Source organism: Coregonus lavaretus, assembly GCF_964263955.1.
Source record: "Coregonus lavaretus genome assembly, chromosome: 26".
NCBI classification, from domain to species: Eukaryota; Metazoa; Chordata; class Actinopteri; order Salmoniformes; family Salmonidae; genus Coregonus; species Coregonus lavaretus.
In genome coordinates, this window is record NC_140013.1 from 28,206,380 (window position 1) to 28,229,654 (window position 23,275).

The 23,275-nt window shown below is 42.3% G+C and overlaps 1 protein-coding gene and 1 pseudogene across 4 annotated transcripts in view; one reads left to right on the forward strand and one right to left on the reverse strand.

Moving 5' to 3' along the window:
* Positions 1 to 627: 627 nt before the first annotated feature.
* Positions 628 to 23,275, forward strand: part of LOC311101891 (beta-galactosidase-1-like protein 2) — a 32,432-nt gene continuing 9,784 nt past the window's right edge. The window contains exons 1-9 of one of the 3 annotated variants that reach the window (XM_084143128.1): positions 628 to 998; positions 17,756 to 17,941; positions 18,037 to 18,105; positions 18,204 to 18,299; positions 18,838 to 18,946; positions 19,199 to 19,291; positions 19,452 to 19,533; positions 20,038 to 20,102; positions 22,001 to 22,085. In XM_084143128.1, coding sequence (XP_083999254.1) covers positions 937 to 998; positions 17,756 to 17,941; positions 18,037 to 18,105; positions 18,204 to 18,299; positions 18,838 to 18,946; positions 19,199 to 19,291; positions 19,452 to 19,533; positions 20,038 to 20,102; positions 22,001 to 22,085 — 847 coding nt within the window. In that variant the 5' untranslated portion in view covers positions 628 to 936. Of the gene's footprint in view, positions 999 to 16,575; positions 17,054 to 17,755; positions 17,942 to 18,036; positions 18,106 to 18,203; positions 18,300 to 18,837; positions 18,947 to 19,198; positions 19,292 to 19,451; positions 19,534 to 20,037; positions 20,103 to 22,000; positions 22,086 to 23,275 lie in introns of those variants that run through there. The other 2 variants (XM_084143126.1, XM_084143127.1) reach the window with 2 other exon arrangements.
* Positions 2,188 to 16,251, reverse strand: LOC311101452 (beta-galactosidase-1-like protein 2; annotated as a pseudogene). The gene is made up of 11 exons: positions 16,243 to 16,251; positions 15,257 to 15,287; positions 14,835 to 14,973; positions 14,659 to 14,739; positions 12,767 to 12,873; positions 4,259 to 4,379; positions 3,907 to 4,020; positions 3,569 to 3,667; positions 2,861 to 2,964; positions 2,512 to 2,628; positions 2,188 to 2,298 (listed from the first exon to the last, which is right to left on the reverse strand). The product of its transcript is annotated as a beta-galactosidase-1-like protein 2 (transcript).

A 23,275-nucleotide genomic window follows, 5' to 3' on the forward strand; every position in this document is an offset into this window, starting at 1 on the left:
TGATTGATTGCTTCTGTGGACAGGTGTCTTTTATACAGGTAACAAACAGATATTAGGAACACTCCCTTTAAGAGTGTGCTCTTAATCTCAGCTCGTTACCTGTATAAAAGACACCTGGGAGCCAGAAATCTTTCTGATTGAGAGGGGGTCAAATACTTATTTCCCTCATTAAAATGCAAATCAATTTATACATTTTTTGACATGCGTTTTTCTGGATTTTTTTGTTGTTATTCTGTCTCTCACTGTTAAAATAAACCTACCATTAAAATTATAGACTGATCATTTCTTTGTCAGTGGGCAAACGTACAAAATCAGCAGGGGATCAAATACTTTTTTCCCTCACTGTATTGTGACACAGTGTGTTACAGTACTGCAAGACTTGGTCGCAGCCATTGCTAGGCCCGACCTTTTCATTTCGATGGGAAGTGTTGGGCTCGGCAGGGAGTACATTTTGGAGCGTTGCCCTCCGCCTTAAACCAATAGGAGCAGAGCTCCCCTATGGGGCGGAGCTCCACGATAGAGAACAATAGTTACCGGAGTGTAGGGACACCTGTACTCCTATTGGCTGCAGGTGTGTACATAATTTTGTCTCAGGCTGTTCGCTGCCTAGGCAGTGAACAGCCACTCATAGAACTGGAGTTACACTCCGGTAACTATCGTTTTCCATTCTTTTGAACAATACTCAGATTCTACCGCCATTGTATTCAGATTCCACTTCATCATCCGCTTCCGCTTCCGCCAGCTCCCTCACTCAGAAGTATCCTGTTCTGTTCGTGCAATGAAACTAACCACCGTATTTCAATTTGAGATGATCGCTATTGCTAACTGTTGACACAAAGTTACGCAAATGTCGCAAAATGACTATTCACGGTCAATAACACAGTGGTCCGCAACTACCGGGATCGTGAATAAGAACAGAGAGGAAGAGGCGAAGCGATGGATAACTGGACCCGAATTCTGTCTTCTCCAGCAGCAGGTGGCGTTTTTTCATTCACTTGGTGAGCTTTTCTATGTAGGTCAATGAGAGTGTCGAATTTGGTTTGCAAAAAATTGCATGGCTTATTTGCTACGTGTGACTTATTTGATCGAATAGAAGTTTCGTAATGATATGGTTGTTAAGAGTGTACTGATATAAGTAAGGACACGTGACATCCTGGCAACTTTGAGAAAAAACACTTTATATCGGAGTTGTGCCAGGTCATCACTAGTTACCACAGCCACAAAGTCGTAAACCCCACCCATTTCTACAATTGATCTTCTTAAAATGTGATTGTAACCCTAACCTTAAAATATAGCAATTTTGACTACAATGCAGATGAAAAAGGAAAAAGGAAATAATAACACAATAAAAGAACAACAAAACTATATTCAATGAGACTGTACTGAGTCAATGTGCAGGGGTACGAGGTTGTTGAGGTAATATGTGGATGTAGGTAGGTTAATATAATGGATAATCTGTGATAACAAAGATTTAAATCAATGATATCCAATAAAAAGCCCCCATACACGAAGGAGCGTGACAGATTGTTATTTTCCTACTGTAAACGACATTCTTCTCTGTAATAACCTTATAATAAATAACATGAAGATAAAGATAAAATAAAATGGCCTGTCCTGAAAATATTGTAGGCTAATGTTTATGCATTAATAACTAGCGCTTTATCATTCAAAATGAGCATAAGATGCGCTGCAAACTATATTTTGTTCATGTAAATATAATAAGATACCCTTTTAGTCAACCTAACAGGAAAATTATGCGTAACAGTACTCAAGACACAAATATATGTGAATTCAAGTGGTTTGTTTATTTATCTATATTTCATTTTAGATGGACAACTAGTGAGGCACTGGAACTGGAATGTTTCACACACCTGCATTTGACCTTAAGGACCTTTGAACTTTGTTGTCCTTGATCACGTCCATCTCAACTTTCTTTGTTGTAATAGTCTGCATTCCGCCACTCAATGTCTTGTCTTTCAATGTATGTAACTTGCCTTATGACTGTGTTCTAGGCTACATAAAAATACATGTCTATCATCACATTCAGTGGTAGAACCATCCCATAACACAAAAACAACATTACATACATACAGTGTGTTACGGTAATGATAGCTTTGTAATTTACCATGTTATTACTATGTTATAAGAACTTGCTGTGTCATCGTTTTATTTAAAATATTGATAATTTCAAAGCAGAACACAAAATTGATGTTTGTATACATTAATTGTTTTTCCATGCTCAGGATTTTCAACAAAAACTAATTTGTCATCAGCTTTCTGTTCCTCGAACACGATGATCTAAAAATGAACACAAAGAAAACAGAGATCCATTAAACAAACTATTCTAGCCTGTATATTTATCAATGTCTTGGTTTGAGGATAAACTGTACAAATAAAGGCTGATACAAACTTTATAAGAATACATGGTACTGTAAACATGAGAACAACTTCTGAAAACACCTCAGAAGACTAAAACCCTTGGAATTTATAGGAGATTTTTTTCAGTTGTACACTATTATTTCCACTTTAAAGCCAAGGTCCAGGGAGGTAAAGGGTTTGCTGGGGACGGATGGACCAGTGGCGTCCAAGATTCTGCCCATTGATAAAGACCACTCCTTTACTCCAGCCCTGTGGATGGAAACACTGTCATCCGTGACTTGACACTGGGAGTTAAGAGTTTATCTAGGAACTTATTTTATCACTATGTGTGTCTGATGGGGGATGGGCCTACTACTCTATACAGTACACCAATAAACCAGAGATAGGTCTACTACACTATACGAATAAACCAGCAGGGTACAGCATGGACAGGTGGTGCTATCTCTCATAACCACGAAGCCCGTAGGGCTACTTTACACACAGGCAGTCTGATGAAGGTGTCTCTGGGATGGCCATCCACATACAGCCTGCCCTGGTAGAACCCTGGGAAGGAAGGCTTCTGGGGGACAGAGTTCCACTGGCTTGCTACACTCAATCTGAAACATGGGAGGAGATCACCCATTTAAACAAGATGGGGCAGCACTACAATATGAGTCATCTAAACTTCAAAGGTCCAATGCAGCCATTTTTTAATCTCAATATCAAATCATTTCTGGGTAACAATTAAGTATCTTACTGTGATTATTTTCAATAAAAAAATAAACAAAAATAGTTTTTTAGCAAAGGGCAATTTCTCAAGCAAGGATTTTTCTAGGACTGTCTGGGAGTGGTCTGAGTGGGGAGGGGAAAACTGAAAATTTGCTGTTATTGGCAGAGAGGTTTGGAACTCTCTTTCTTATTTGTCTATTAACTAATTTACCGCATGGTGATGTCCCCATGGAAGGCCAAAACTCCATCCCACCAAAACAGGCTGAAATTTCAAGTGGTCTTTACAAACAGCTCTTACACTAAAAGGGCATTATGCTCATTTTCACAATTTCGCAGTATTATTCCAACCTCATAGTGTGGAAATATATCTAAAACACAGGAAAATCACGTTTATGACTGCACTGGGCCTTTAAGACAACCTGATATGCCAGTTAAACTTGCATTGACAACAGATGACAAACTGTAAGAGCCAGAATGGAACTTATTGTTGTATAAATTAAATGATCAGGCTTCATATCCAAACAGTAGATTGTAAAGCCCTTTAGAGGCACATGGTTCAATACAATGTCTCCCACCAGACCTAGAACAGGGTGATATGTGACTAAAGATTAAGAGCTGCATGGGCGAGTAACAATACAATTATTCCAAGACCTCATGGATACTGTCGCTATTTGTTGAGCATTCAGGTCTATCCACTTTAACGACTATGTACAGATGTCACAGCAATAAAGGGTTACACCCAAAGGTCTACAGTGCCTTCAATGTATGCTTTCTGCCATGGAATTCTGATTTTTAAAGTGGTAACTAAGAATAGCATACCTTTACGCTGATCATCCAGGGCTTTCCCATCATTCACTCTTCCACAGTTCTCCACAAGTTAACTCAATGTTCTCTCCCCCTTCAATGGAAAATACATAAAACATGTGGAAACCACTAATTGAAGCACTACAGTCAACAATGCATAGTACCCAGAGACAATAGAGGAAACGTGGTTTTCAGTTGGACTGCAGAGAGTAACTGATCAAGTCCAATCTTCTGCTGTGCTATAGGATAAGCAGCATGGACTTGTTTTCCATTAACAGGCGGGAGAAAAGTTAGTGATTATAATTATGTAAGACAAGGGGTGGCGGTCTGTGTATATTTGAAAACAACAGCTGGTGCCTGTCTTTACTCACCAGGGCTCTCTCTCCGCTGCTGATGGTGGTCTCATATAGAGTGTAGCCATAGGACTTACCATTGTTATTGTTGACAGGAAGGTTTTCCATGTTGACAGGCCCCTCTGACTTCAAGGGCTTAATGATGAAACAATGTCAATGTAGTACATTCAATTCAATTAAGGCCATTATGGAATCAACATCAAACCTCGAGTATTGCCAACTTGCCAAGCAGGCCAGGTCACAGCAGACAGCATGCTGACCCCTTCTCAGTAAACATGTAAACATGAAGATGGCGCCGGAGGAGATGGCTGCCGTTTTACGGCCCCCTAACCAATTGTGCTATTATGTGTGTTTTTTCGCGTTATTTGTAATTTATTCTGTACATAATGTTTCTGCCACCGACTCTTATGACCAAAAAGAGCTTCTGGATATCAGGACAGCGATTACTCACCTCGTATTGAACAAAGATTTTTTCTTCAATGAGTCGGACGCAAAGGATATTCTACAGACACCCGACAAGGCCCAAATCCCTGTCATTCACATGAGAAAGAGATGGAGATATCGTGGACGTAGGTTGGGGTGCCTTGTAAGGATTCTACGGCGAGCGAGTAATCTGCCTCTACCATCAGTCCTATTAGCCAACTTACAATTATTTGAAAACAAAATGGACGACCTAAGATCAAGGATATCCTACCAACAGGACATTAAAAACTGTAATATCTTATGTTTCACCGAGTCGTGGCTGAACGACGACATGGATGACATACAGCTGGCGGGATATACGCTACAGTATCTCATGATAAGCTGTAGACCACACTATTTACCAAGAGAGTTTTCTTCTATATTTTTCGTAGCTGTCTATTTACCACCACAAACCGATGCTGGCACTAAGATTGCACTCAATGAGCTGTATAAGGCCATAAGCAAACAGGAAAATGCTCATCCAGAGGCAGCGCTCCTAGTGGCCGGGGACTTTAATGCAGGGAAACTTAATCAATCTCATTTCTACTAACATGTTAAATGTGCAACCAGAGGAAAACAAACTCTAGACCACCTTTACTCCACACACAGAGACGCGTACAAAGCTCTCCCCTGCCCTCCATTTGGCAAATCTGACCATAATTCTATCCTACTGATTCCTGCTTATAAGCAAAAACTAAAGCAGGAAGCACCAGTGACTCGGTTAATAAGGAAGTGGTCAGATGACGCAGATGATAAGCTACAGGACTGTTTTGCTAGCACAGACTGGAATATGTTCTGGGATTCTTCCGATGGCATTGAGGAGTACACCACATCAGTCACTGGCGTCATCAATAAGTGCGTCGATGATGTCGTCCCCACAGTGACCGTACATACATACCCCAACCAGAAGCCATGGATTACAGGCAACATCCGCACTGAGCTAAAGGGTAGAGCTGCCGCTTTCAAGGAGCGGGACTCTAACCCGGATGCTTATAAAAAATCCTGCTAGGCCCTCAGACAAACCATCAAACAGGCAAAGAGTCAATACAGGACTAAGATTAAATCGTACTACACCGGCTCCGACGCTCGTTGTCTGTGGCAGGGCTTGCAAACTATTACAGACTACAAAGGGAAGCACAGACGCGAGCTGCCCAGTGACACAAGCCTACCAGACAAGCTAAATCACGTCTATGCTCGCTTCAAGGCAAGCAACACTGAAACATGCATGAGAGCATCAGCTGTTCCGGATGACTATGTGATCACGTTCTCCGTAGCCGATGTGAGTAAGACTTTTAAGCAGGTCAAGATTCACAAGGCCGCAGGGCCAGACGGATTACCAGGACGTGTACTCCGAGCATGCGCTGACCAACTGGCAAGTGTCTTCACTGACATTTTCAACATGTTCCTGACTGAGTCTGTAATACCAAAATGTTTCAAGCAGACCACCATAATCCCTGTAACCAAGAACACTAAGATAACCTGCCTAAATGACTACCGACCCGTAGCACTCCCGTCTGTAGCCATGAAGTGCTTTGAAAGGCTGGTCATGGCTCACATCAACACCATTATCCCAGAAACCCTAGACCCACTCCAATTTCTATACCGCTCCAACAGATCCACAGATGATGCAATCTCCATTGCACTCCACACTGCTCTTTCCCACCTGGACATGAGGAACACCTACGTGAGAAAGCTATTCATTGACTACAGCTCAGCGTTCAACACCATAGTGCCCTCAAAGCTCATCACTAAGCTAAGGACCCTGGGACTAAACACCTCCCTCTGCAACTGGATCCTGGACTTCCTGACGGGCCACCCCCAGGTGGTAAGGGTAGGTAACAACACATCTGCCACGCTGATCCCCAACACAGGGGCCCCGCAGGGCTGCGTGCTCAGTCCCCTCAGGGGTGTGCGCTGTACTCCCTGTTCACCCATGACTGCATGGCCAGGCACGACTCCAACACCATCATTAAGTTTGCAGACGACACAACAGTGGTAGGCCTGATCACCGACAACGATGAGACAGCCTATAGGGAGGAGGTCAGAGACCTGGCCGTGTGGTGCCAGAATAGCAACCTCTCCCTCAACGTGATCAAGACAAAGGAGATGATTGTGGACTACAGGGAAAAAAAGAGGACTGAGCACGCCCCCATTTTCATCAACGGGGCTGTAGTGGAACAGGTTGAGAGCTTCAAGTTCCTTGGTGTCCACATCACCAACAAACTATCATGATCCAAACACACCAAGACAGTCGTGAAGAGGGCATGACAAAGCCTATTCCCCCTCAAGAGACTGAACAGATTTGGCATGGGTCAAAAAGTTATACAGCTGCACCATCGAGAGCATCCTGACTGGTTGCATCACCGCCTGGTATGGCAACTGCTCGGCCTCCGACCGCAAGGCACTACAGAGGGTAGTGCGTACGGCCCAGTACATCACTGGGGCCAAGCTTCCTGCCATCCAGGACCTCTATACCAGGCGGCGTCATAGGAAGGCCCTAAAAATTGTCAAAGACTCCATCCACCCTAGTCATAGACTGTTCTCTCTGCTAACACACGGCAAGCGGTACCGGAGTGCCAAGTCTAGGTCCAAAAGGCTTCTTAACAGCTTCTACCCCCAAGCCATAAGACTCCTGAACAGCTAATCATGGCTACCTGGACTATTTGAATTGTCCCCTCCACCCCCCTGCACCCCACCCCCTCTTTTACGCTGCTGCTACTCTGTTTATTATCTATGCATAGTCACTTTAACTCTAACCACATGTACATATTACCTCAATTACCTCGACTAACCGGTGCCCCCCGCACATTGACTCTGTCACGAATTCAGCCGAGGCTGCCCCTCCTCCTTGCTCGGGCAGGTTTCGGCGTTCGTCGTCACCGGCTTACTAGCCACTACCGCTCCATTTATCATCACTCCATTTGTCTTGTCTTGTCTTGTCTTGTCTTGTCAATCACACACACCTGGTACTCATTCCCTCATTAGTCTGTGTATAAGTGTTCCCTCTGCCCCCTTGTCCTTTGTGAGTGATTGTTCATTGTGAGAGTGAGTAGCTTGGTTGAGCTACTCTTTCTTGTATGTAGCCAAGGTGGATTTTTCAATTGTGCTAGTTCGTTTTGACGCTTGCTCCGCTTTATTCATGTACACTGAATAAACTCTGGATTTCGGTGTTTTACCTCCTGCGCCTGACTCTGTCATTCACACCTCATCAGAGAATCACTCACCCTCTATGGCAGGGGTGTCAAACTCATTTTAGCTCAGGGGCCACATGGAGGAAAATCTATTCCCAAGTGGGCCGGACCGGAAAAATCATGGTATATATAACTTAAAAACAACAACTTCAGATTGTTTTCTTTGTTTTAATACGATCAACATACAACATAAAGCTGGAGCCTGAGGACAGTGTGTCCAAAATAGTACAAGCACAACATCACTATTAATCATAAAACACGTCAAGTTTATTTGAAAATTCTAAAGAAAAAGAACACAAACACACAATGCCTCAGTGATTAACAGATCACAGAACTATATCAGGGTGTCATTTCTCAGGCAGAAATGTAGATACAAATAATGAAATCCTGTTCCCCAAACAAGTGCAAGAACCACAGAGTCAAGAATAGGTTAAATATACAAATAAAATAAAATCAATTAAAAACAATAGCACATCAACATAAAAACATATAAACATAAAGCTGGAGCCTGAGGACAGTGTCCAAAAGCACAACATCACTATTAATCATAAAACACCTCAAGTTATTTGAAAGTTCTGAGGTCAAAGAACACACAAACACACAATGCCTCAGTGATTAACAGAACTGTTTCACAGATCACAGAACTTTATCAGGGTGTCATTTCTCAGGCAGAAATGTAGATAAAAATAATGAAATCCTGTTCCCCAAACAAGTGCAAGAACCACAGAGTCAAGAATAGGTTAAATATACAAATAAAATAAAATCAATTAAAAACAATAGCACATCAACATAAAAACATATAAACATAAAGCTGGAGCCTGAGGACAGTGTCCAAAAGCACAACATCACTATTAATCATAAAACACCTCAAGTTATTTGAAAGTTCTGAGGACAAAGAACACACAAACACACAATGCCTCAGTGATTCACAGAAGTATATCACAGATCACAGAACTATATCAGGGTGTCATTTCTCAGGCAGAAATGTAGATAAAAATAATGAAATCCTGTTCCCCAAACAAGTGCAAGAACCAGAGTCAAGAATAGGTTAAATATACAAATAAAATCAATTAAAAACAATAGCACATCAACATAAAAACATCAACATAAATCTGAAAGCGTTGCTCAAACTCCCGTAACAGTCCCGTTATTTTATCTTTGAACCGCTTCATGTCTGCCACATGTTGGGTCGCGCACACATTTTTCAGACAGGGGAAGTGAGCTGCATCACCACCGGCAAGTTGCGTCTCCCACAATGACAGCTTCAACTTGAAAGAACGTATGCTGTCATAATACTGCGTGACAACTTTGTTGCGCCCTTGCAGCTGTTTGTTCAAGTTATTCAGGTGCTCTGTAACATCCACCATAAATGCAAGGTCCTGCATCCATTCTGCGGAATGAAATTCTAACACTGGTTTGCCCTTTTCATCCATGAACTGTTCAATTTCTTCTCGTAAATCAAAGAAACGCCTCAGCACAGCACCTCGGCTTAACCATCTTACCTCAGTGTGGTATGGCAGGCCATAGATGTGGTCTTTCTCTCTGAGAAGGCTGTCAAACTGACGGTGATTCAGGCTTCTGGATCGGATGAAATTAACAGTTTGGATGACCACCTTCATGACGTTATCCATATTTAATGACTTGCAACACAAAGCCTCCTGGTGCAAAATACAGTGAAAAGTCAAAAAATCACGTCCTCCATTTGCAGATTGCACTTTCTCTCTGAACTTTGTCACAACGCCTGCTTTTTTCCCGATCATTGAGGGCGCACCATCTGTAGCCAGGCTGACAGCGCGGGACCAGTCCACTCCGACCCTGTCCAGCGCGCCGACGAGTGCGGTAAAAATATCAGCTGCTGTCGTTGTATCTGTCATCGGCACCAACTCCACGAACTCCTCGGTGACGGTCAATGTGTCATCAACTCCGCGGATGAAAATGGCCAGTTGTGCAACATCTGTAATGTCCGTGCTTTCATCAATTGCAACCGAAAACGCAATAAATGACTTTACTTTTTGCTTCAACTGGCTGTCCAAATCCACTGAAACTGTGTTTCTTGTCAGGCTGATATTTGCAAAAGCCTGCCGCTTTTCAGGGCACACAATCTCCGCTGCCTTCATCATGCATGTTTTTACAAATTCACCCTCACTAAATGGTTTTGAAGCCACTGCGATTTCATTAGCAATGAGGTAGCTAGCTTTCACTGCAGCGTCACTGATGTCTCGGCTGTGAGTAAACACAGACTGCTGTTTCTTCAGACCCGCCAACAGTTCATTCACCTTCTCTCATCTCCGCTGTCTTTGAAAGTTGTCATATTTGTCGGCATGAAGACTCACATAGTGGCGACGAAGGTTATATTCTTTCAGCACTGCAACATGCTCTGAACACACCAAACATACAGCTTTCCCATTCAATTCCGTGAATAAATAGGATGACCATTTTTCTTGGAACACTCTGCACTCTACGTCCACTTTTCTCTTTTTTGACAGAGACATATTGGGGCAATGAGGGTGCCAAAGCACATAATGTTAAAAGTAGAAGCCGTAATAAATATCGCGGGCAAAACAAAGTAGCTCATTGGCTGCACGTGCTTGACCTACTTGCTCTGCCCCGGTATAAACAGTTTGCTTGCTTAACACAATTGCTATTGCGCCATCCAGTGGACGCAATTGGAACAGCAGTTTATTTTATTGAAAAATAGCAGCGCATTTTTATACTTTATACTTTTTTTTTTTTTTTCATCTCGCGGGCCGGATTAAACCCGTTTGCGGGCCTGATCCGGCCCGCGGGCCGTACGTTTGACACCCCTGCTCTATGGAGTCAGCAGGAGAAGAGTGCATGCCTGGAATAGTGGCAAGGGTCCAGGAACATTCCACTATGCTGGCCAGCTTGGGGGAAGCGATGGATCGGGTTCTTCAGGTCGTCCAACGCCTGGAGAGAAGAGGAACCGATCCGTCGAGACCAGCTGGCCAACCGGATCCAGCCACCTACATCACAGCACCCGGAGGGATCCAGATATCTCGACCATGGGCGTTCGATGGGACACCGGCTCTATGTCAGGGATTCCTTCTCCAACTGGAGCTGTACTGCTCCAGTGTCATTATTTAGTGTCAGTATTTAGTCAGCCACCAATTGTGCAAGTTCTCCCACTTAAAAAGATGAGAGAGGCCTGTCATTTTCATCATAGGTACACGTCAACTATGACAGACGAATTGAGAAAAAATAATCCAGAAAATCACATTGTAGGATTTTTTATGAATTTATTTGCAAATTATGGTGGAAAATAAGTATTTGGTCACCTACAAACAAGCAAGATTTCTGGCTCTCACAGACCTGTAACTTCTTCTTTAAGAGGCTCCTCTGTCCTCCACTCGTTACCTGTAGTAATGACACCTGTTTGAACTTGTTATCAGTATAAAAGACACCTGTCCACAACCTCAAACAGTCACACTCCAAACTCCACTATGGCCAAGACCAAAGAGCTGTCAAAGGACACCAGAAACAAAATTGTAGACCTGCACCAGGCTGGGAAGACTGAATCTGCAATAGGTAAGCAGCTTGGTTTGAAGAAATCAACTGTGGGAGCAATTATTAGGAAATGGAAGACATACAAGACCACTGATAATCTCCCTCGATCTGGGGCTCCACGCAAGATCTCACCCCGTGGGGTCAAAATGATCACAAGAACGGTGAGCAAAAATCCCAGAACCACACGGGGGGACCTAGTGAATGACCTGCAGAGAGCTGGGACCAAAGTAACAAAGCCTACCATCAGTAACACACTACGCCGCCAGGGACTCAAATCCTGCAGTGCAAGACGTGTCCCCCTGCTTAAGCCAGTACATGTCCAGGCCCTTCTGAAGTTTGCATTTGGATGATCCAGAAGAGGATTGGGAGAATGTCATATGGTCAGATGAAACCAAAATAGAACTTTTTGGTAAAAACTCAACTCGTCGTGTTTGGAGGACAAAGAATGCTGAGTTGCATCCAAAGAACACCATACCTACTGTGAAGCATGGGGGTGGAAACATCATGCTTTGGGGCTGTTTTTCTGCAAAGGGACCAGGACGACTGATCCATGTAAAGGAAAGAATGAATGGGGCCATGTATCGTGAGATTTTGAGTGAAAACCTCCTTCCATCAGCAAGGGCTTTGAAGATGAAACGTGGCTGGGTCTTTCAGCATGACAATGATCCCAAACACACCGCCCGGGCAATGAAGGAGTGGCTTCGTAAGAAGCATTTCAAGGTCCTGGAGTGGCCTAGCCAGTCTCCAGATCTCAATCCCATAGAAAATCTTTGGAGGGAGTTGAAAGTCCGTGTTGTCCAGCGACAGCCCCAAAACATCACTGCTCTAGAGGAGATCTGCATGGAGGAATGGGCCAAAATACCAGCAACAGTGTGTGAAAACCTTGTGAAGACTTACAGAAAACGTTTGACCCGTGTCATTGCCAACAAAGGGTATATAACAAAGTATTGAGACACTTTTGTTATTGACCAAATACTTATTTTCCACCATAATTTGCAAATAAATTCATTAAAAATCCTACAATGTGATTTTCTGGATTTTTTTTCCTCATTTTGTCTGTCATAGTTGACGTGTACCTATGATGAAAATTACAGGCCTCTCTCATCTTTTTAAGTGGGAGAACTTGCACAATTGGTGGCTGACTAAATACTTTTTTTCCCCACTGTAGCCTCCGTACTGTTATTTTATTTTACTGCTGCTCTTTAATTATTTGTTATTTAAATGTTTTACTTATGTATTTTTTACTTAACACTGTTTTTCTTAAAGCTGCATTGTTGGTTAAGGGCTTGTAAGTAAGCATTTCACTGTAAGGTTGTATTCGGCGCATGTGGCAAATAAAATTTGATTTGATTTGAACTGCAGGCTCTCCCACAGTGACAGATGCTGCTGAATGACGACATGCTCGTACACTCTCCTGGCCTGGATAGATGGAGCCTCAGGAAGCTTCTCACTTGAGACACACAGATACAGTGAGGGAAAAAAGTATTTGATCCCCTGCTGATTTTGTACGTTTGCCCACTGACAAAGAAATGAACAGTCTATAATTTTAATGGTAGGTTTATTTGATCAGTGAGAGACAGAATAACAACAAAAAAATCCAGAAAAACGCATGTCAAAAATTTTATAAATTGATTTGCATTTTAATGAGGGAAATAAGTATTTGACCCCTCTGCATAACATGACTTAGTACTTGGTGGCAAAACCCTTGTTTGCAGTCACAGAGGTCAGACGTTTCTTGTAGTTGGCCACCAGGTTTGCACACATCTTAGGAGGGATTTTGTCCCACTCCTCTTTGCAGATCTTCTCCAAGTCATTAAGGTTTCGAGACTGACGTTTGGCAACTCAAACCTTCAGCTCCCTCCACAGATTTTCTATGGGATTAAGGTCTGGAGACTGGCTAGGCCAGTGGAGGCTCCTCAGAGGAAGGGGAGGACCATCCTCCTCAGTGATTTTTCAGAAAAAATATATATTTTTTAACATTTAAGTTATCCCTTTTAGATAAAACTATTCTAAATATAATCAGAGGTCACCAAGTAATTGATTAAGATATACTATTTTGCAATGAAGGTCTACAGTAGCCTCAACAGCACTCTACAGGGTAGCACCATGGTGTAGCCGAAGGACAGCTAGCTTCTGTCCTCCTCTGGGTACATTAACTTCAATACAAAACCTAGGAGGCTTATGGTTCTCACCCCCTTCCATAGACTTACACAGTAATAACAGTTCTGAAAAAATTAATTTCTTCCAAAATGAAGGAGAAGCAAGAAAGAGATGTATAAAAATGTTTTAACGTTCAGTTTCACTTACTTAGCTAGCAAATGCAGCTAGCTAGTTTAGCCTACTCAAACACCCTGCTCAAACAGAGGGATGCTATGTTAGCTAGCTGGCTATGACTATCCAACACAACACTGGAACTCTTCCAAGTCAAGGTAAGCTTTTGGTTTTACTAATGTATTGCCACCGGGGCTGGTGTAAGAGCTAAACTGCTTACTGACTGTACCCTGTAACGTTACTGCATGAATGTAGCAGGTTTACTAACGTGTTAGTTCTATTAGCTATGTTGACTATGACTTTACTTTAGCTAATATGGTGACAACGATGTAGGCTGTGTGTGGCAGTTATGATATGGTTTGGCTTGGAAAGGTTTTTTCACCTGGTGAAAAAACCTTTCACCAGGTGAAAAGTGAACTGTGTTTACGCGTGATCAGGGGTGTATTCATTCTGTCTTTTCTGTTGAAAAACGTTTCTTAAACGGAACAAAACGAGGATAAACATACCTGAATTTGTCCAATATATACTCTCGTTTGCAACTGTTGAACTAATGATTACACTCTATTTTGCAACTGTTGGACTAATGATTACAGCCTATATCAGCTAGATGCAGGCAAGAGTGTGCAAGGCGGTAATGAATGTGTCACTGTCGTTGTAAACTTTAATTCACAGGCTAGGTTGTAGCAACCTCATGATGGGTATAGGGGAAATTAGAGTATCATGTAGTAGCCTAAACCTATCGCTGTTACATTGAACTGGGTGAATGGAATATGAATGACAGTCATCCAACATGCTGTAATAGAAATAAGACCATGCTCATAAAATAAAAATCATCCTCCCTCATCTTAAATGGCACTGACCGCACCTGATGCCAAGTTAGACATTTTCTCAAATTACATATGGTGCCTGTTATTTTCCAAAACGCAAATAGTATTGTATGTGAATGTTTGAAAGAGAAAGCTTACTGTGAAACTGGCTGAATACATTCCTCAAGAGCTGATACTTAGTGGTGTAATCTCCAGCCTCGGATAACGGAGCATCATAATATGAAGAAGAAAAAAAAGATTCAGATGACAATGTTTTTCTTTGCAAGGAAATGTACATTTGGGAAATGTCAGTTCATAGGATACATAAAACCTACCATAGCTTCCGACCTGAGGTTTGTAGGTGCCAAGGTTCGCCACAGCTCCATTCATGAAGCCAAAGCTGGTTCCACCATGGAACATAGAGGTTGATGGATACGCCTCGCTTCAGTATCTGTGACACCACACCCAACATGTCTAACATAGGAGGAGACGGACAGAATCAATGCTAGACGGGGCCACTCATAGTCCTTAGAATGCTGGATGGATGGCTCAGTTGGTAGAGCATGGCACTTCCAATGTCAGGGTTGTGGGTTCGATTCCCACAGGGGATCAATCAAAATGTATGCACTCACTACTGTAATTTGCTAAATAACTAAAATGTAAATGATGGATGGACTTTAAAGGATTTATATAACTAGGGGTTATATGACATGATCTTAATCTAGTTTGTAATGTATTGATTTAGAGGGAAACATACCCTCTGCTGGAAACCCATGGTGATATTCACTCTAGACATCGAAAACAGGTTTTTAGAAATGTATATATATATTTAAAAAAAACGGAAATACCTTATTTACATAAGTATTCAGACCCTTTGCTATGTTTCCATTGATCATCCTTGAGATGTTTCTACAACTTGATTGGAGTCCACCTGTGGAAAATTCAATTGATTGATTGAATTGATTTGGAAAGGCACACACCTGTCTATATAAGGTGCCACAGTTGACAGTGCATGTCGGAGCAAAAAGCAAGCCATGAGGTTGAAGTAATTGTCGTAGAACTCGGAGACAGGATTGTGTAGAGGCACAGATCTGGGGACGGGTACCAACACATTTCTGCAGCATTGAAGGTCCCCAGGACTTCCCCAGTGTAGTCCCGTGTAGCTCAGTTGGTACAGCATGGTGCTTGCAACGCCAGGGTTGTGGGTTCGATTCCATCGGGGGGCCTGTATGAAAATGTATGCACTCACTAACTGTAAGTCGCTCTGGATAAGAGCGTCTGCTAAATGACTAAAATGTAGGTACATAGACCTTAAAGAAAATCCCTATGAGACATCGTCACCCCAAGTGACGCGGGCTCATGGACTATAGTTGAGCAATATAAATATATTGGAACTATAATTGACTCAAAACTCTCCTTGAGTGCAAACACACAACAGATATACAAAAAGGGACAACAACGACTGTATTTCATGAGGCGATTAAATAAATATCAGGTCAATAAAATAATAACAACCGTGTTCTCACTTTCTGTGTCCAATCCTGGTACAATCAGCTATTCATCGCAAATAAAAACCAATTACATAAAATAGTAAAGCTGTCAAGCAAAATCAGCGGAGTTAATCTAAAAAACATGGCAGCGCTATTCTTGGAGAGAGTAGTGAGGGCAGGAGCGAGAATTGCCACCGACCTGACACACCCACTCAACCAGGAGAACAAGCTCCTACCATCAGGCCGCCGATACTGAGTCCATCTTTACAAAACCGCCAGAGCCCAGAAACCATTCATTCCCACCAGCATAAATCGATCCCCACCCCTCCTAAAATGTACCAACTGAATTACGATCTGTATCCACATATGTTGTCTGTTGTAGTTATTGCTTGTGATTTATTTATGTATTTATGCACCTATTGGTGATGCTGTGCTGTTGTTTGTTGAGATGCAAGACACATTTCCCGAAAGGGACACACAATAAATAATTGTATTATTTATTATAGACCGTATAATATAGTACAGTATAAAGGTTAAAGCTGACAAACGACGTCAGAAATAATAGCGTCATCTGGCGGAACTGGGCAAGACCGTGATGGCTACAGTCCAGCGTGTGTTCTGCGTGTGTGTGAGAGAGAGTTAGAAAATTACAAGGGTTTTTCCCAATACAATCTAGTGTAAACAGTAGGCTAGAGCGCCATGTGGTAATTACTTTCCTCGCAAGTTCGGCTGACCTGTCTTTTTACTGATTTTGGTTGTAAGGACAAAACGTATTAGTGTTGAAGTTTGATATTTTAATTAAATATGGTCTATAGCGCTCACCTGTAATATCCCCTTGAGGGAATCGCCTGTACTACAGTATTAACAGCCTACTCAGAAGCCTGTTCTTCCTGTAATGTTCTGCCTGCCGCAAGGTCTTTGAGGTCGTGGCCTGTCAAGCGGCTGTTGTATCGTGATTCGTAACATTTAAAAAATACATCCATGGTCGCCAGGCTGTCTCTCACACGACGGTATGCCATTCTCGGTTTTATTATCGTCGGATATATTCTCTTTCAATTCATACGGTAAGACTTTATGGGCGGGTCTCGAGAGTGTGTGCAAAGTTTTGTCCTGTTTGTTGTTGTTTTTCCTCATGTTGTCATGGACCTGCTAATGCATCAATATTCAACCATCCCAAAACGGACCCTTTTCAAACTGGTTATTTAAGTACAATGTATTATAGGCAATGCTATTAAAGACAATTCATAATGAGAAAATGTGATCAGATTGTTAAATATTATTACACAGAAGATGTAGGCCTATACCAAATGTGAGAAAAATAATATGCAATCAATAGTCTAATTAATACAAAGCCATTCTATATCCTCCATTTAACCTATCGTGAACTTTCACCTGACCCACCTGCCCTGGACCTTTACCTTGTGTAGACACTTAGCTTTTATGTTGCTGATTCTTATGGCACAGTGCAGGACTCATTCCACAGCATCGACAGTGTGAGCAATTTACTATGTAAGTCTCCCTCATATTCAAAAATAGATTAGCATTCTGGTCAGACAAGAGGAATAGCATGCTTGTAGCGTATTTCATTAGTCTTCTCTGCGCTGAAAGATTTGTTGATTTATCTAAAACTGTTGGGTCTGTCTTTTATGCTTGTGACAAGTGTTATAAATACTTAGCTACTCACCTTAGATGCCATTGTCAAGTTCCTATGATTCCTATCTAATTTACATTTCTGGATTGACCAGCAGTTTGTCTTTCTCTTCCAGCCAACACCCAGAGGTGGAGAGAATGAGCCAGAAAGAGGGACTGAGGGCCAACTCCTCTCAGTTCACTCTGGAGGGAGAGCCCTTTCGCATCCTGGGGGGCTCTATCCACTACTTCCGCGTCCCCAGAGCCTACTGGGAGGACCGGCTGCTGAAGATGAGGGCCTGTGGGGTCAACACTCTCACCACGTAGGGACACACAGAACACCTCATGTCCTGTTATACCACCACTCACTGCTGCTCTACTATGGAGAGATACTGAGAATGACTGCTTTCTCTTTCAGATATGTGCCATGGAACCTGCATGAGCCAGAGAGAGGGGTTTTCATCTTCCAGGACCAATTGGATTTAAAGTAAGGAAGACTTCCACTTTTTAAAATATGATTTTGTGATGAAAATGTTTGATAGAGCTGTTGAGCTTTGTCTCTCTGCTTTTCTCTGTGTCTCTCAGGGCGTACATCAGCCTAGCAGCAGAGTTGGGCCTCTGGGTGATTCTGCGGCCAGGACCCTACATCTGTGCTGATTGGGACTTAGGAGGGTTGCCCAGGTTAGATGTTCCCAGGTTTTAACATTTAAGCCCAGGTTGGTTTCAGCTCCCTGTATGTATAGGTCCCCCTACACGACGTCTTATCCATTTTTCCTCATTCATTATTGTGATGCTCATTTCCACTGTGGTGCTATTTCCGTCAGGTCTCTGGGCAGACAGTCCCACATTCCTTATTAGTAATGTGGGTAAATAGAATCATAGATCTAAGGGGAAAAACAGATATTGCTCACACACACAGAGAATGAAAACAGTTATTTGCTGAGCTTTTCCCCCTCAATGAGAGTCATTTGACTGACTCTGATCATCATCTAAGTGGATTGAGGAAGGGTAATTGGTCCAAAAATATCCCAGTATGTACCACTAGGTTAACCAGATCATAGATATTTGGAAATCCATTAAACTCACGCTGTGTTATGAATCACATTAACAATCAACGCAGTCATTGTGCATTAATGCCATCAGTGCAACCAGTATTGAAATGTAACTGCATACATTGTTGATAACATTAGAGAGTTGTCATGTATTGCTTTCTTCCTAGTTGGTTGTTGCGTGATCCAGCCATGAAGTTGAGAACAACCTACCCAGGTTTCACAGAAGCAGTTGACTCCTTCTTTGATCAACTCATTCCAAGAGTTGCACCATATCAGGTTATTATTTTCCTCACTTTCTCACTACTCTTCTATGAAGTACACTTGGGTTTCCAGTTTTCCTGTTCAATTGTGTGTGACAACGATATCACTGCATAGATATGGTTGTTGATAAGAGCTATCAAAATACTAAAATATTCTTAAAATTTGAAGCTTGGTGTTTTATCAATCCAAAAGGCTTTGAACATATATGCTTGTGACTTAAATCAATTGAAAGTTCTGCTCTTATTTGATGTATTATTTAAAACTCAGTACTCCAAGGGGGGCCCAATTATAGCAGTTCAAGTGGAGAACAAGTATGGCTCTTATGCAAAAGACGTGGAATACATGCCATACATAAAGCAGGTAAGACAGTGCAGTGCATCTATTTTATTACACACACGCGTACACGCAAACACACGCCGTGCGTCACTTTATCTTGACTTCACTACAACTATATGCATTTTCAATTGTAGGATATCTACTTGGAAATATGAGCATGATTGAGATGAGATCCTTGTTCTAGGCATTATTATCCAGGGGGATCGAGGAGCTGCTCCTGACCTCAGACAACCAGGATGGACTGAAGCACGGGGGAGTGAATGGAGGTATTGCACTGACTGGACAAACAGACAGACAGCTGCACTATAGTAGAGCCTCTGGCCCATCTGACTCTGCAGCCTCTGCCTGAACTGTAGTTGGTATTCTCCCATAACACAAGAGCTCTGGCTGTGCCAAGGACAGGTGTGTGTGTCAGGCAGCTGCTGTTAGGCTTCATTAGAACTGCTCCTTGACTAATTCCCTCTCCACTTGAAGCCTAAACACAAAGGAGACAGATGAGCCTGTGCTGTTTAGATAGATACAGATTAAGCTAGGGAGAAAACAAGACAAAAATATGATCTGTTAAAATGCAAAGCAGTTTCATGAGCATGAAGTCACTGTAGCATCCCACTGGGCACACACTGGTTGAACCAACGTTGAATAGACATTGAATTGACGTCTGTGCCCAGTGGGATACTGTCATGCTGTATTTTATTTGTGTTTGTTATGGATTTACTGTATGTACTCTTGTAATGTACTGTTTAGTTTTTGTTTTCCGTTTACGTCAATAGTTCTAGAGACCATAAATTTTCAGAAACAGAGCCCAGAGGGATTTAAGTATCTGGATGCAATTCAAGTGAGTGATGATTGTCTACTAATATTTATCATTAGATTTATCCAGCTCCAGCATTATAATTGATCAGTTATTCAGTTTCATCTGACACCTGTAGATAAAACAGAGGATATTAGCTATGTAGTCTTAATCTGTGAAACAAATAGCTTTGAACCACAGTCTTGGGATGCCTATAGTCTTGGCCCAGTTTTTCAGAAGTTATCTGATCGGATTTCGGCAATCGGATAGGATTAAATGCGTAGCTATGCATTTAAATCCTATTCGATTGCCGATATCCGATCATACAGTGCATTTGGAAAGTACTCAGACCCTTTCACTTTTCCTACATTTTGTTACGTTACAGCCTTATTCTAAAATGGATTAAATCGTTTTTTCCCTCATCAATCTACACACAATACCCCATAATGGCAAAGCAAAAACCGTTTTTTAGAAATTTTAGCAAATGTATTAAAAATCAAAAAACGGAAATATCAAATTTACATAAGTATTCAGACCCTTTGCTCAGTACTTTGTTGAAGCACCTTTGGCAGCGATTACAGCCTTGAGTCTTCTTGGGTATGATGCTACAAGCTTGGCACACCTGTATTTGGGGAGTCTCTCCCATTATTCTCTGCAGATCCTCTCAAGCTCTGTCAGGTTGGATGGGGAGCGTCGCTGCACAGCTATTTTCAGGTCTCTCCAGAGATGTTAGATCGGGTTCAAGTCCGGGCTCTGGCTGGGCCACTCAAGGACATTCAGAGACTTGTCCCAAAGCCACTCCTGCATTGTCTTGGCTGTGTGCTTAGGGTTGTTGTCCTGTTGGAAGGTGAACCTTCACCCCAGTCTGAGGTCCTGAGTGCTCTGGAGCAGGTTTTCATCAAGGATCTCTGTACTTTGCCCCGTTCATCTTTCCCTCGATCCTGACTAGTCTCCCAGTCCCTGCCGCTGAAAAATGACGCTTGGCATTCAGGCCAAAGAGTTCAATCTTGGTTTAATCAGTTTAATCGGTTTAATCTTGTTTCTCATGGTCTGAGAGTCCTTTAGGTGCCTTTTGGCAAACTCCAAGCGGCCTGTCATGTGCCTTTTACTGAGGAGTGGCTTCCGCCTGGTCACTCTACCATAAAGGCCTGATTGGTAGAGTGCTGCAGAGATGGTTGTCCTTCTGGAAGGTTCTCCCATCTCCACAGAGGAACTCTGGAGCTCTGTCAGAGTGACCATCGGGTTCTTAGTCACCTCCCTGACCAAAGCCCTTCTTCCCCGATTACTCAGTTTAGCCGGGCGGCCAGCTCTTGGAAGAGTCTTGGTGGTTCCAAACTTCTTCCATTTAAGAATGATGGAGGCCACTGTGTTCTTGGGGACTTTCAATGCTGCAGAAATCTTTTGGTACCCTTCCCCAGATCTGTGCCTTGACACAATCCTGTCTCTGAGTTCTATGGACAATTCCTTCGACCTCATGGCTTGGTTTTTGCTCTGACATGCACTGTCAACTGTGGGACCTTATATATACAGGTGTGTGCCTTTCCAAATTATGTCCAATCAATTGAATTTACCACAGGTGGGCTCCAATCAAATTGTAGAAACATCTCAAGGATGATCAATGGAAACAGGGTGCACCTGAGCTCGATTTCGAGTCTTATAGCAAAGGGTCTGAATATAAATAAGGTATTTCTGTTTTTTATTTTTAATGAATGTGCAAAAAAATATAATTTCATCAATTTTAGAATAAGACTGTAACGTAACAAACTGTAGAAAAAGTGAAGAGGTCTGAATACTTTCCTAATGCACTTTAACTTAAAAAAAAAAAGTGGGCCCTGATGTTCAAGGAGTAAATACAAGGAGGGAATACTGTGTCTACAAGGAGTAACATATATTTAGTTTATTTGCACCTCTCTGTTGAACATTCCCTTTCCTAATTCCTCTAGCCGCAGAAGCCCAAAATGGTGATGGAGTATTGGTCTGGGTGGTTTGACCTCTGGGGTGACCTTCACCATGTTTTTGCTGCTGGGGGTAAGTCATATTTCCTCAAGCAGCAGGATCTCTTTGCCACACTGCATGAGTCCCACTCAATAGATTGGTCACATGGTGTTTAGCATATGGTCAGTTCTCCTTTGTGGTATGTTTCTGTCAGAGATGAATATGCTTTCCATGTGTGCTTGTTTCCAAGTCAAGCATCATAAACCAGATTTGGTCTTTATTCCCCCTAAAATTGTATTTTGATCCATGTAGTCAATTTCAACTGAACCAAGCTGTCTTTTGTATACTGTTTTATACTGTGTTATGCTTTTATACTGGCCTTCAGTGTCTAGAACCTTCAAAATAAATGGAGTCCCTATGGTCACCCTATATGTGTATGTACAGTCAATAGAAGAGCATTCCATGCAGTGCGTACATGTGTGCAGCTCGTTAGATGAGTGACTCATTCCCTCTCAGCAGGGAACAGTACAGTATGTGAAAGGGTTACTGACTAACCATGTAATACACACACACACACACACACACCATCCGCATAACACTGTAGCCACTGCTAGCTTTGGGATATTTTGGTCATGATGGTGAATCTTAAATAAAAACTCAATTTTCATCATCCTCTCATGAGACAATGCATCACTGCAGTAAATACTTGTCAGCTGTCATACAGCTTGGCACACAGTTATGGAGGTGTATTCATGTCATGTAGATTCTCCAGACTGTCCTTCTTATGTTGAACAACAGCCACTGATAACTCGTGTCCCCAGGCCTGGTTTTTTCTTCCTGTCATTGCCAGCAGCATCCACGTCTATCTCACACACACAGGATGCTAATCAAGTCATGCTCTGTCACTCCATGCTTGTTATTCATTATCCCGCTGCCCTTGATTTAAATCGGTAAAGTCAGCTCAATTTGAATGTCTAATTAAACATGTGACTATGTTCTATATCAGGGGTTCCCAAACTTTCCAGCATTGGGGAACACCCCCCCCCCCCCCCCCCAACAATCAACAACATATTTGGTCAAAAAAAAACTAAAAGAAAAAAATGACAGTTCTGACAAGTTAAAATTAGCTCGCTAAGTTATGCAATGACTAACATGACAAGAGGAACTGATGATGCACTACCCAATATGATCATAGGTTTTGTTTTACTGTTGGGCTACCTGCCACAGCTCTTGTATATAGAGGTAGAGTTTATAGCAATGGATATTCTACAGCTATTACGGGC